We start from the raw sequence: 12,037 nt of genomic DNA on the forward strand, positions 1-12,037 counted from the left end.
AACCCGAACAAATTCGGGAATGGCACTCTACGTCATATTTTCAAATCCTGAATAAATTCGTGAATGGCAGTGAATGGGTTAATGGCAAAAAAAAATAATTACTATGTATTGGCAAGACCAGCTGAAATATTGATTATATCGCGAGAGCACATGTGCTAGTATTAACTGCACATTGCACCCTCCTGGTTTTTTTTTTCGTGCTCTCTCCTCATGTAATCAGTTCTCCACAGCTCGTTCTTTCTGCCACTGGCCCAATATGGCAATGCACTTGTGTGCGATCTTCCCCGCTAACGCCTCCCTTCTGTTTCACGTTACTTGAACACACACGGGCGGGCGTTTGTTAGTCTTCCCAGAAGTGAATGGCACAAGCTCTACAGCACGTTGAAGGTGTGCATGTCTGCGCGTGGCCATTCTTGGCACCGAATACACGTCTCACAGGCCAGGAATGAGTAATGCCACTCAAGCTGTTTTGCAGCCGCCGCGTATCGCTAATCCACATTGCGCACACGCCTGTGAGGTGAGAAGGGGTGTAAATTTACGCACGCTTCCGGCACGCCAGTCATGACCACTGCCGCAGCAGTCATTATTAGAAGTGATGTGTCGAGTGTGTAGATGTAGACATATATATTTGAATGGACACCCTGTAGCAGAGGGAGCTTTCTCTTCTTTTAAGTCTTCTGATTTTACGCTTTTTCGATGGACGTTATATGTCATCAGTACCAAGGATGTGCCATGATACACCATTTTGCAGTCAGTATGCCAAATGCAGGGGGAACCAGATGGTAAGAAAATAAGCTAGCTTCTTTATTGTTTTTGAACTCATGATATAAAATGAAGGAAGTGACTGGCTGGAGGGATGAATAGCAATGTTGAATTTTTCCATGACCATTTGATTATGGAAAATTGATTCACTTTTCATCATGGGGTTGTACGTGATTGGATTGGATTGAATTGGATTATCCTTTATTTGCCTCTCAGTGGAGAAATTTACATTGCACAGCAGCAAAGTTATGGAAGGAAGAGGAAAGGAAGAACTAGAAAAACAAAATATAGGAGCTGCTGAAAAGGCAGCCACTCTTGTGGCGCCATCTTGAATAAAATAATATGACAGGACATTCAATCTTTAGCACTTTCTGCACCCCCTTTGTTGTATGAAGCAATTCTAGATGAAAGAGGAGAGGATCAAAGCGTCCTTTTTACCAGTGCATCAGGGGTATCATGGTGATATGTGCACGTCTGCTACAAGCTAAATGTTGAAAGCAAACACGAAGTTGTGGCATCCATTGACGAAAAGAGACGGTCCCACATCTTCTGCCCCACGTAAATCCGCTTCAATTCCAAGCCGCGACAGTTCCACATCCGCCCAGAACTGTCCAGCGATAATAGTCAAATGCCACAGACATTCCTCCCAATCAGAAACGGGGCCGGCATATTCGTGCTGCATGCCTTGATGAATGCCATGGCCATGTGACGAACGCTCGAGTGCTAGGAGGCAGACCTCGAGCGCCGGACTTTTGGTGTTAGGGAAGGACCCGAAATACACGGCGTGACAGGCTTGGATGGGTAAAGAGTCTTTACTGGAAACAGCATCAAATAATAACAAACAGGGATGAGTGAAGGAAGATAACTGAATGATAGCAGACCTGGCAACACGGACGTGGAAATGGCAATGACCAAAAATACTCCGACGGAGACGGTAGTGAGCACGAGACAGATATAGTCAGAAGGCACCATCAATGAAATGACAATCAGCTGTGGGAACCCAGGTGTACGATGATTGGAGGGGCCGTCTCCCAGGATTGGCGGAGGAGGTGACAGGAGGGGCGGGGCGCGCCCCGGATGGCAACGAGATGTGACAGTGCCCCCCCCTCAAGGGACGCCTCTCGGCGGCCCCCCAGGCTTGGATGGGTGAGCCGCATGGAACGCCCGGGTGAGGGATGGGTCGAGGATCCAGGCCCGTGGGACCCATTGACGTTCCTCAGGTCCATAGCCCTCCCAGTCGACCAGGTACTGCACTCCTCTGCCCCTGCGCCTGGAGTCCAGTATCTCCCGCACGGTGTAGACTGGTCCGTCGTCCAATATCCGGGGGGGAGGTGGGGGGGCGGGCGTGGGGGCTAAGGGGCTGGTCTCCACTGGCTTGAGGAGGGAAACATGAAACACGGGGTGGATCCGCATGGTGGGTGGTAGCCGGAGCCTCACCGAGACCGGGCTGAGGATGGCCTCGATGGGGAAGGGACCCGTGAAGCGTGGGCCCAGCTTGGCCGAGGACCCTGCCAGCCGAAGGTCCTTCGTAGATAGCCAGACCTCCTGCCCGACCTGGTAGCTGGGTGCTTGCCGTCGATGGCGGTCTGCCACCCGCCGGTTCCGGGATGCGGTGCGTGACAGGGCGTCCCTGGTCTCCTTCCAGACTCTGTGGGCCCGTCTGAGGTGATGATCGATAGACGGGACCTCCACCTGGCCTTCCTGTGTGGGAAATAAGGGCGGCTGATAGCCACAGGCGGACATGAATGGGGACCGACCTGTGGCTGCGGAGACCAGGGAGTTGTGGGCGTACTCCACCCAGGGTAGGTGCAGGGCCCACGACGCCGGGTTGTGGAGGCACACGCACCGGAGGGCCGCCTCCAGGTCCTGGTTCTTCCTCTCCGTCTGTCCGTTGGTCTGGGGGTGGTACCCAGACGACAGGCTCGCCGATGCCCCTAGGGACCGACAGAAACGCTTCCATACCTTGGACACGAACTGCGGTCCCCGATCCGACACGATGTTCGTCGGAATCCCGTGGAGACGGACGACATGGTTAACCAGGAGTTGAGCCGTCTCGGTGGCGGACGGCAACCTGGTTAACGGAACGAAGTGGGCCGACTTGGAGAATCGGTCCACTACGGTGAGGACGACCGTCTTGCCACGGGAGGGGGGGAGGCCTGTCACGAAGTCGACGGAGATGTGGGACCAGGGTCTGGACGGAACCGGTAGGGGCTGGAGGAGTCCGGCCGGGGGCTGGTGGGAGGCCTTTCCACGGGCGCAGGTCGGGCAGGCCTTCACGAAGAGGGTGATGTCCCTCCTAAACCCCGGCCACCAGAACCGTTGGGCGATGAGTTGGATCGTCCTGTTGACCCCCGGGTGGCAAGCTATCTTAGATGTGTGCCCCCAGATGAGCACCTCAGTGCGTAGGGGGGGGGGGACGAACAGGCGATCCTTGGGACAGCCCCTGGGGATGGTGGTGGTACCCTGGACTTGTTGGACTTTTCTCTCAACCTCCCACCTCAGGGCGCCCAGGATGCGCTGGGCCGGCAGGATGTTGGCGGTGGTCTCCTCCCTTTCTGCCGGCTCATGGATACGGGATAGGGCGTCGGGCTTGGTGTTCTGTGACCCTGGGCAGTAGGTGAGAGAAAAGTCAAAACGGGTGAGGAAGAGTGACCATCGGGCCTGCCGTGAGTTAAGTCTCTTGGCCGACCGGATGGCCGCCAGGTTCTTGTGATCCGTGTAGACGGTGAAGGGGTGTTTAGCTCCCTCAAGCCAGTGTCTCCATTCCTGCAGGGCCAGGACGACCGCCAGCAGTTCCCGATTGCCGACGTCGTAATTGGCTTCGGCGGGGCTGAGCCGGCGGGAGAAGAAGGCGCAGGGGCGTAGCTTCTGGTCGGTGGGAGAGCGCTGGGAAAGGACGGCCCCTACTCCGGACTCGGATGCGTCAACCTCGACCGTGAACGGGAGATCCGGGTCGGGATGACGCAGAACGGGGGGGTTGGTGAAGGCACGACGGAGGCGGTTGAAAGCCCCCTCAGCATCGGGAGTCCACCTGAAAGGGAGCTTGGTGGACGTGAGGTTAGTGAGGGGGAGTGCCTTCTGACTATACCCGCGAATGAAGCGGCGGTAGAAGTTGGCAAACCCCAAAAACCGCTGAAGCTGCTTGCGCGTCTTTGGGATCGGCCATTCCACCACCGCCTTGGTTTTGGCGGGGTCGGCCCTGAGCTGCCCCTGCTCCACCACAAACCCCAGGAACGACAGAGAGCGGACATGGAAGTCACACTTCTCTGCCTTCACATAGAGCCGGTTTTGCAGGAGCCGCGCCAGGACCCGTCGGACGTGTTGCCGGTGTTCTTCTGCAGAGCGAGAAAAAATAAGAATGTCATCGAGGTAAACAAAAACAAAAACATTGAGGAAGTCCCTGAGCACATCATTAATTAAATTCTGGAATACGGCCGGCGCGTTCGTGAGCCCGAACGGCATCACCAGGTATTCAAAGTGCCCTAAAGGCGTCTTGAAGGCTGTTTTCCATTCATCCCCCTCACGGATTCGGACCAAATGGTAGGCGCTGCGAAGATCCAATTTAGAAAAAATGGTGGCGGACTGAAGGGGCGCAAAGGCCGAATCCATGAGGGGGAGAGGGTATTTGTTGCGGATGGTGATGTCGTTCAGGCCCCGGTAGTCAACGCATGGGCGCAGGGATCCGTCCTTCTTGTCGATAAAGAAAAACCCTGCGCCCAGCGGGGAACGCGACGGCCGAATGAGTCCTGCCGCTAGAGAGGAGTCTATGTAAGTGCTCAGGGCTTCCCGTTCCGGTTGTGAAATATGGTAAAGTCTGGAGTCCGGTAATGGAGCCCCTGGCTGCAAGTCTATAGCACAGTCATACGGTCGGTGGGGCGGCAGGGATTGGGCGTTGTCTTTGCTGAACACCTCCCGCAGGTCGTGGTAGCAATGTGGCACGCCTTTGAGGCAGATGGCCTCGGGCGGGCCACCGCGGGAGGGGTTGCGCCCTGCCGTAGCCGACCGCAGGCAGTTAGCGTAGCAGTAGGGGCTCCAGCCCTGAATGGTGGGGCCCTCCCAAGAAATGGATGGGTCATGGGCCTTGAGCCAGGGGAGACCCAAGACCAATGGCGCGTTCCGGGAGGGCATAACAAGAAATTGGCGGTGCTCCACATGGTTGCCTGCCACTCGGAGCTTAAGTGGGGCCGTGAGGTGGGTGACCCGGGCTAATAATCGGCCATCCAGGTCGACGATCTCCTTAGGGGGAAGGAGATCTAAAAGTCGGCAGCCCAGCAGGTCGGCCAGGTGGGGGTCGATAATGCACCCGTCGGCCCCCGAGTCCACTAGTGCCCGCACTCTTTGGGAGCTGGAGGGGCCAAATAGTTCACTCTCCAGCTCCAACCGTGTGGCTCGTGTAGTGGATTTAGCCCCCAACGGATTCCGTTTCGGCGGGGACTTACATTGGCCGTGGGTCCTAGGCTGGGGGCCTCGGGTGCGACGAGCCCTCGGGTTGGCGCGGTCGTCTCCCCCCCCTATCACCATCGGTTCGAAGAGTCCCTCCTGGGGCTGCGCGCGGTCGCTGCCGGGTGTGGTCGACCGAGGTCGGCTTCGGGGTACCTCGGGCCGTCGGTCGCTCAGCTCCTTTCGCCGCTCTCGAAGACGCTGATCCAAGCCGATGACAATCCCGACGAGGTCGTCGAAGGTGGTGCCGGCGTCGCGGGTAGCCAACTCATCCTTTAGGTCGGAATTCAAGCCGCGACGAAACACCCCCCTCAACGCTCGGTCGCCGTAGCCGCTGCCAGCGGCCTGGATCCGGAAAGCGACGGAGTATTCTGCGGCCGAACGGGCCCCTTGGACGCAGTCGAGGATTCTCCCTTCCGCCTCGACCTCCGTCACTGGATGGTGAAACACCCGGCGAATCTCGGCTACGAAGTCCGGATACGAGGCGCACAGCTCCGGTCGGGACTCTCGTACCGCCAGCACCCATGATTCGGCTTCGCCCGCGAGCAGGCTGGTGATGAAGGCTACCTTAGCCTCATCGCTAACGTAGGCGTCAGGATGTTGTTCAAACACGAGCGCACACTGCATTAGGAATTGAGCGCAGCGCTCGGTTTCGCCTGCGTAGCGTGAGGGTTGGGGTAGCGGGGGCGTGCGCCTGCCCACGGGCGGGGGGGGAGGATCAGAGAGGGTGGCGATGCACTTTTCCATCTCCTTGAGGCGTTGAGCCAGCGAGGTAGTGGCGTGGCGCATTTCCTCAATCGCCTGGGCCAGCTGGCTCGAACGCTCCGCCTCTTGTACGAGGGCGGTAAAATACCTGTCAACGCCGGCGGGGTCCATGGGTGGTCGGAGTATTGTGTGACGAACGCTCGAGTGCTAGGAGGCAGACCTCGAGCGCCGGACTTTTGGTGTTAGGGAAGGACCCGAAATACACGGCGTGACAGGCTTGGATGGGTAAAGAGTCTTTACTGGAAACAGCATCAAATAATAACAAACAGGGATGAGTGAAGGAAGATAACTGAATGATAGCAGACCTGGCAACACGGACGTGGAAATGGCAATGACCAAAAATACTCCGACGGAGACGGTAGTGAGCACGAGACAGATATAGTCAGAAGGCACCATCAATGAAATGACAATCAGCTGTGGGAACCCAGGTGTACGATGATTGGAGGGGCCGTCTCCCAGGATTGGCGGAGGAGGTGACAGGAGGGGCGGGGCGCGCCCCGGATGGCAACGAGATGTGACAGGCCAACAATGCTGAAAAACAATCCGTATCCGTTCCACACGACGCACAACACAAAGTGTCAAAAGAAACAACAACAAAAAGAAATAATAACAATACATTTCATTTTTCGACGCCTTTCAAAACTCTCAGGTGACTTTACAGTCACAGGATAAGTTTTTCTGTGGGTGTGCAGCCACACGCGCCAGCGTTCACTCAACCCGGAACTAACTCTGATAGAATAGCAACACAAATACTGTAGATAGAAAGTTAGCTACCAAGCCAATAGATAGCTAATAGAATCAGAATCAGGAAACCTTTATTCGTCCCACAATGGCTAGCCAGCTAGATAGCTAGCCAGTCAGCCAGATAGCTATTGTATGGTATTACAGAAAAGACAAAGAGAATTGACTTAGCACAATATTTCTTACTAATGTCTACATGAACAAAAGTCAAAAGAACAAAAAAACTAAATAACAAGTAATCTGACAACACAAAGACACAGAGTCCTTCATTCTTCAGCACTCGCTGTCCCCTTTTTGTGACATGATGAAAGAGAAGAGGGTCAGAGCATGTTTTTCAGCAGTGGATTAGGTACATCATGGTGGAATGTGCACGTCTGTTACAAGCTAAATGTTGAAAGCAAACACGCAGCTGTAGCATCCATTGATGAAAATAATAATACATTTCATTTATAAGCGCCTGCCTACTCGCCATCTTCGATTTCTTTGATTTGTGATGTGATAGGACTATCCCATAGCTGTGCTACAATGCAAACAAATTGCATAAATACACCAACTCTGATGCGATTACAGTTCCGCCTTTGGCGAGAGACTCTGAGATGTTTCCGGTGAACCCCAGTTAATCGCCGGTGGCAAATGTCCCGCAGGGGGAATGAAAACAGTAATTATCCTTTAAAAGCGGCCAACGTTTTCAATGGTCTCATGTCTCGCTGTGGAGCCAAATTAGCATCACCGTACACAGCAGTACGCTCTGATTAGACGGCACAGACTCAACGGTCTTACTGTATCGGATCTTACTGTATTATGTATGCAATTTAAAAAAGTCATCAATCTTCTGGTTCCCATTTTTACCTTTTAACACACACACTTCAATCTCGTCTGCTACACACGAGCTAGCGTCTGAAAATGAAAATGGCTCTGCTACACGGGAGCTGGTCACGTAACAAACTCACATGACCAAGTCACGTGACCAAGTCGACCAATGGCGAGGCCGATGGCGTGTATCGATATAAACATAGCAAAATGGCAGGCGGGAGATGAAAAAGAGCACCGTAGTAACCGGATTATCGTAAAAACCACGAATCGTACTAAACGGAACTAATTATACATAAAAAGACTAGAAATGTGCACGGGAAATGAAAATAGTGTCATAATAAGCAATATTATCAATATAAACGATATCGATATAACGAGACTTTACTGTAATATTGAGAAACAACAGGTCCTTGCACCTCCTGTCAGCAGCCACCGACTCCATTTCCCCCTGTAGAAGAAGTGGCGCGTAACCCTAGCCTATACTGCAGTGCCTCATAATGTGGTGTTCCTGATATTTGGAAAACTTTTATGTATTATATGTGAAAACCTTTTTCATTCATTGAAGGTGCGCCTCAGATATGGAAAAAGTTTGAAAACACACCATTCATTAGGGGCCCGTTTTTTACTGCGGTGCGCCTTATACAGTGAGACCTCAACTTACGAACTTAATTGGTTCCCAGATAGAGTGTGTAAGGCGAAAAGTGTGTATCTCAAAAACAAAATTCCTACAGGAAACCATTAAAATGGGAATAATCCGTTCCCGGGTTTCCATAAAATATACTTTTCAACTAAATAAGCCATAAAACTACACACAACATACCTTATTCTATGTATAATAAATGTGCTATTGTATTGTAATGAAAGAAATACACTGCATTGTATCATAAAGTCACTTCATTTACATTTGTGATGGTCATTTATGGCTTGATGGAATGGCGTTGGAGGTCGAAGGTCAAAGGGAATTGCTGTTTGGAAAGAGAGGCGCATTACATGAGGACTGTAATTAAAGAAATAAACTGTGCTGTGAAATAAAATTTTATTTACCTTTTTGATGGTCGTTGATGGCTTATGGAAGGAGAGTCACCTTCCATAAGGACTGTTGGTAACTTAACCTCTGGTGATCTTCGGTCGTGTGCTTCCGCCGAAGATCACTCCGCCAGCTGTGGTGGGTGTGTATTATGAAAATAGTGCTTATTATAAGGTTAAATTTTCATAAATTTGACGTTTGTAAGATGAAAAGTTTTTAAGATAAGGTGTGTATAAATTGAAGTCTCACAGTACACAGGAAAATAGCGTATCATGATATGGTGCATAATTGTATTTCTTTCATTCCGTTTTCATGTTCTCTTCCATGCAAATCGAACACACTCCATTCGATGCCTGTTTTAGACGGAAGAAAATCAAGCTTCCGCTTCTGTGTCAACAGTACCAGGGAGCACGTGACCCCGGAGATGAACAAACTTCGTCAGAGTCTGAGAAGGAAGAAGCCCACCTATGTACCTGAGGCCAGTAGACCGCATCAGTGGCAGGCAGACGAGGAGGCTGTACGCAAGGGCAAATGCAACTTTTCTGTACGGGTAAGCCTCCGCGAGCCTCCATTTTTGCATTTCGTTATTCCTGTGACTGTGGCACTGCCACTCATCACTAACATCACACATCTATGCATATGTTATTTATTGCAGATTAGACATTAACTCATTCACTGCCAGACATGTGCAATAATGTGTCCACTCCAATGCCTGGGTTTTTGTCATTGTCACTTGAGTTTCAGGACCCACAGAGTATTGAGTTTTAGGACTACATAAACATTCAACACAGCTTGAGAAACCTTAAACTCTCTTCTTTCATCAGGAAAAAAATAGTTAATTCCTAAATTATATGAGTCTGGAGTTATTTGAGCTTGAAATGAGGGTTGATGTCCAAAATACAATGCGATACATACATAATGGGCTATATAGCGCTTTAACAACAGCTGAAGCTGGAACAATGCGCTAACTTGGAAAAAGGGAAATGCTGCCCCCTTGTGGAAGGGAAAAAAACATTGCCGGGGGTAATGGCCAGCGCTTTATCGTCACCCAAGCATGAAAAAAAACAAAACCCGAACAAATTCTGGAATGGCGTTCTATGTCATATATTTAATTCCTGAATAAATTCATGAATGACAGTGAATGAGTTAATGTTATGTGATAATGCATTTTTTTTTAAATCTGAAGATTTCAGTCCCGACAAGACTATCATATTTTCTGGACGACAAACCACTGCAATTATTTATTTATGTATGTATTTATTTATCTGTGAATGTATTTATTTGTCTGTTTATTTCTTTATTATTTGTTTGTCTGTTTGAAATAGTTTAAAATGTTGACTCGTGGGCTTTCTGCAATCCTGCTTCCTTTTCTGTCCAGACATCATTACAACACAATACACCACCTGTATAAACGCTTTAATGGGTCAGATGCTCACGTTTTATCGTTTCTGTTTCATCATCGTCTTCTCGCTCAATGATTAGTGCCATTGGGAAAACAGGCGTTGAAATCAATGAAATGTTGTTGTTTTTTTAAATATGCACACTTTGTTCTGCAGTACCTGGGCTTGGTGGAGGTGGAGGAATCTCGAGGGATGCACGTGTGTGAGGAGGCGGTGAAAAAGCTTAAAATTGTGAGTGTGCGACAGACGTATCCTCATAAATGCACAAATTCATTCAATACTCTGCAATGACCTTACAATACTCTCTGCACAGATTATTTTGTTGTCATGTCGTGTCTTTCGAGTTGAGTTTTGCTAATACACAACTAAGGAAAAAAAATTGCATTGTTTTTGATATATACACCCACACACACTGTTTCTGAAAAACTTGCAAGTCTCCTTATAAATAAATTTAACTCCCGCTATCGTAAATTGTGTCCCATCCATTCTGTTGACTTTCTCTCTGTAGGTTAATGCAATTAATCCAGCTCAAGGCTGCGACACAATGGTTCATAGAAAAATGATTCATTTTCAACTGATACTTTTTTTAATCGAAAGAAGTACTTTAATGTGTAATATAATACAGTAGAATGAGCTGGCCCATGTGTTAAAAATAAAACATTTTGTGTCTCTGGTTTTGCACGGCCCTGCACTTTCCGCCCACATGTAACATAACTTTACACATTTAGCATAGCAAAAAAAAAAAAAATCTAAACAGTCGCAAATGATGACATCACTGCTATAATGAATGACGGGAGACGTGTAAACTTAGTAGGATTTCTGATGCAGCATACATTCTCTTCCTTGTTTTATTTATTTTTAAAGGACAACCGACGTCTCCGGACAAGTTGTGTCCATAACTTGTAAAATGGCTTCAAATGACTTCTACTGACTGCATTTTACAAAGATTCCACCGCATATAGCTATATTTTACATTTTAAGACTCGCACTGAATATTCCGGAAGTCGGAGTTGGTGACGAGTCCGTACGTGACGTCACTGAAGGAACGCCCCTGACTGAAAAAAAAGGACACATTGTAGCAGTCCTTCCATCACGTCAATATATTTTGCTGTACTTGTTTGGTCTGAAAACGTCATGTTGCACCAAAAAGAGCCAGAAGAGGGCGACCAAGCTCCATGTAAGGAATTTATTAATTCCTCACACGGAGCTTTGTAGCCATTTTCTGCCTCTTTTTTTAGTGCCACATTCCCCCCCCCCCTATTGCCTCAAAATGGCACGGAATAAATTCTTTAATCGATTGCAAACATGTATGCTTTCCTCTTCAGAACTATTTGAATCATATTCATATTTGGATGTGTAACAAGAAAGCATATTCTCCGAATCTGAAGCCATTGTTTTGATTCTCCAGCAATGCAAGACGTCTTGGCGTGACGACACGGACTGGGGGCGGGACTTTCTGAAAATGCCCAATTCACAGCTCAATTTTTTTGCAGATTTTGGACACTTTAAGTCATTTTTATTGGTGTTTTGCATTTGAATAAATATCATACTGCGTATTTTGGGTATTTTAGATACTATAAAACGTTTTTCTGGTGTCAGTTAGGAAACAAAAAAAGTGACGCCGGTTGTCCTTTAAATTTAATGTTTTTATCGGTCCTTGCAGAGTGGGAAGAAGACAGTGAAGGCAGTATTGTGGGTTTCCGCTGATGGACTCAGAGTGGTCGATGAGAAAACAAAGGTAATTATATTTTGATTGAAATGATTTACTTGTATCTATAGTCGTGCATGTGTCACAAGCATGCGTGCGTGAGTGAGGAAAACTGAACTGTAAAGTTCACCTTGACAAAGATGCTAATGCTCACTTTGTGCCGACTCTCAGCGAGGTATTTTATAAAGTTCATTGTCATGTTTGGATACTTTGAAGCTCCGTGTGACATGCACAAGACAGAGGAAACGATAGTAGTTGTCACACGACACAATGTTCTTTGACATAGAAAGAAGACAAGCAATTATAAAGCATTGATACCTTTGCCAATACAGAATTATTCATGTCGTGTTGAAATCCTCTTGAGATGTATGTTAAATTAAA

General features: G+C 48.9%; 1 protein-coding gene across 4 annotated transcripts in view; it reads left to right on the forward strand.

Annotated features, from left to right (window-relative positions):
• numbl (NUMB like endocytic adaptor protein) overlaps positions 1-12,037 on the forward strand; it is a 51,156-nt gene that overhangs the window by 23,131 nt on the left and 15,988 nt on the right. For 2 of the 4 annotated variants that reach the window (XM_089013976.1, XM_089013977.1), the window contains exons 1-4: positions 606-782; positions 8,948-9,098; positions 10,105-10,179; positions 11,612-11,686. In XM_089013976.1, coding sequence (XP_088870102.1) covers positions 697-782; positions 8,948-9,098; positions 10,105-10,179; positions 11,612-11,686 — 387 coding nt within the window. In that variant the 5' untranslated portion in view covers positions 606-696. Of the gene's footprint in view, positions 1-605; positions 783-8,947; positions 9,099-10,104; positions 10,180-11,611; positions 11,687-12,037 lie in introns of those variants that run through there. The other 2 variants (XM_089013979.1, XM_089013978.1) reach the window with 1 other exon arrangement.

Source organism: Hippocampus bargibanti, linkage group LG14 (genome assembly GCF_051943395.1).
Source record: "Hippocampus bargibanti isolate YZ-2025 linkage group LG14, ASM5194339v1, whole genome shotgun sequence".
Classification (NCBI taxonomy): Eukaryota; Metazoa; Chordata; class Actinopteri; order Syngnathiformes; family Syngnathidae; genus Hippocampus; species Hippocampus bargibanti.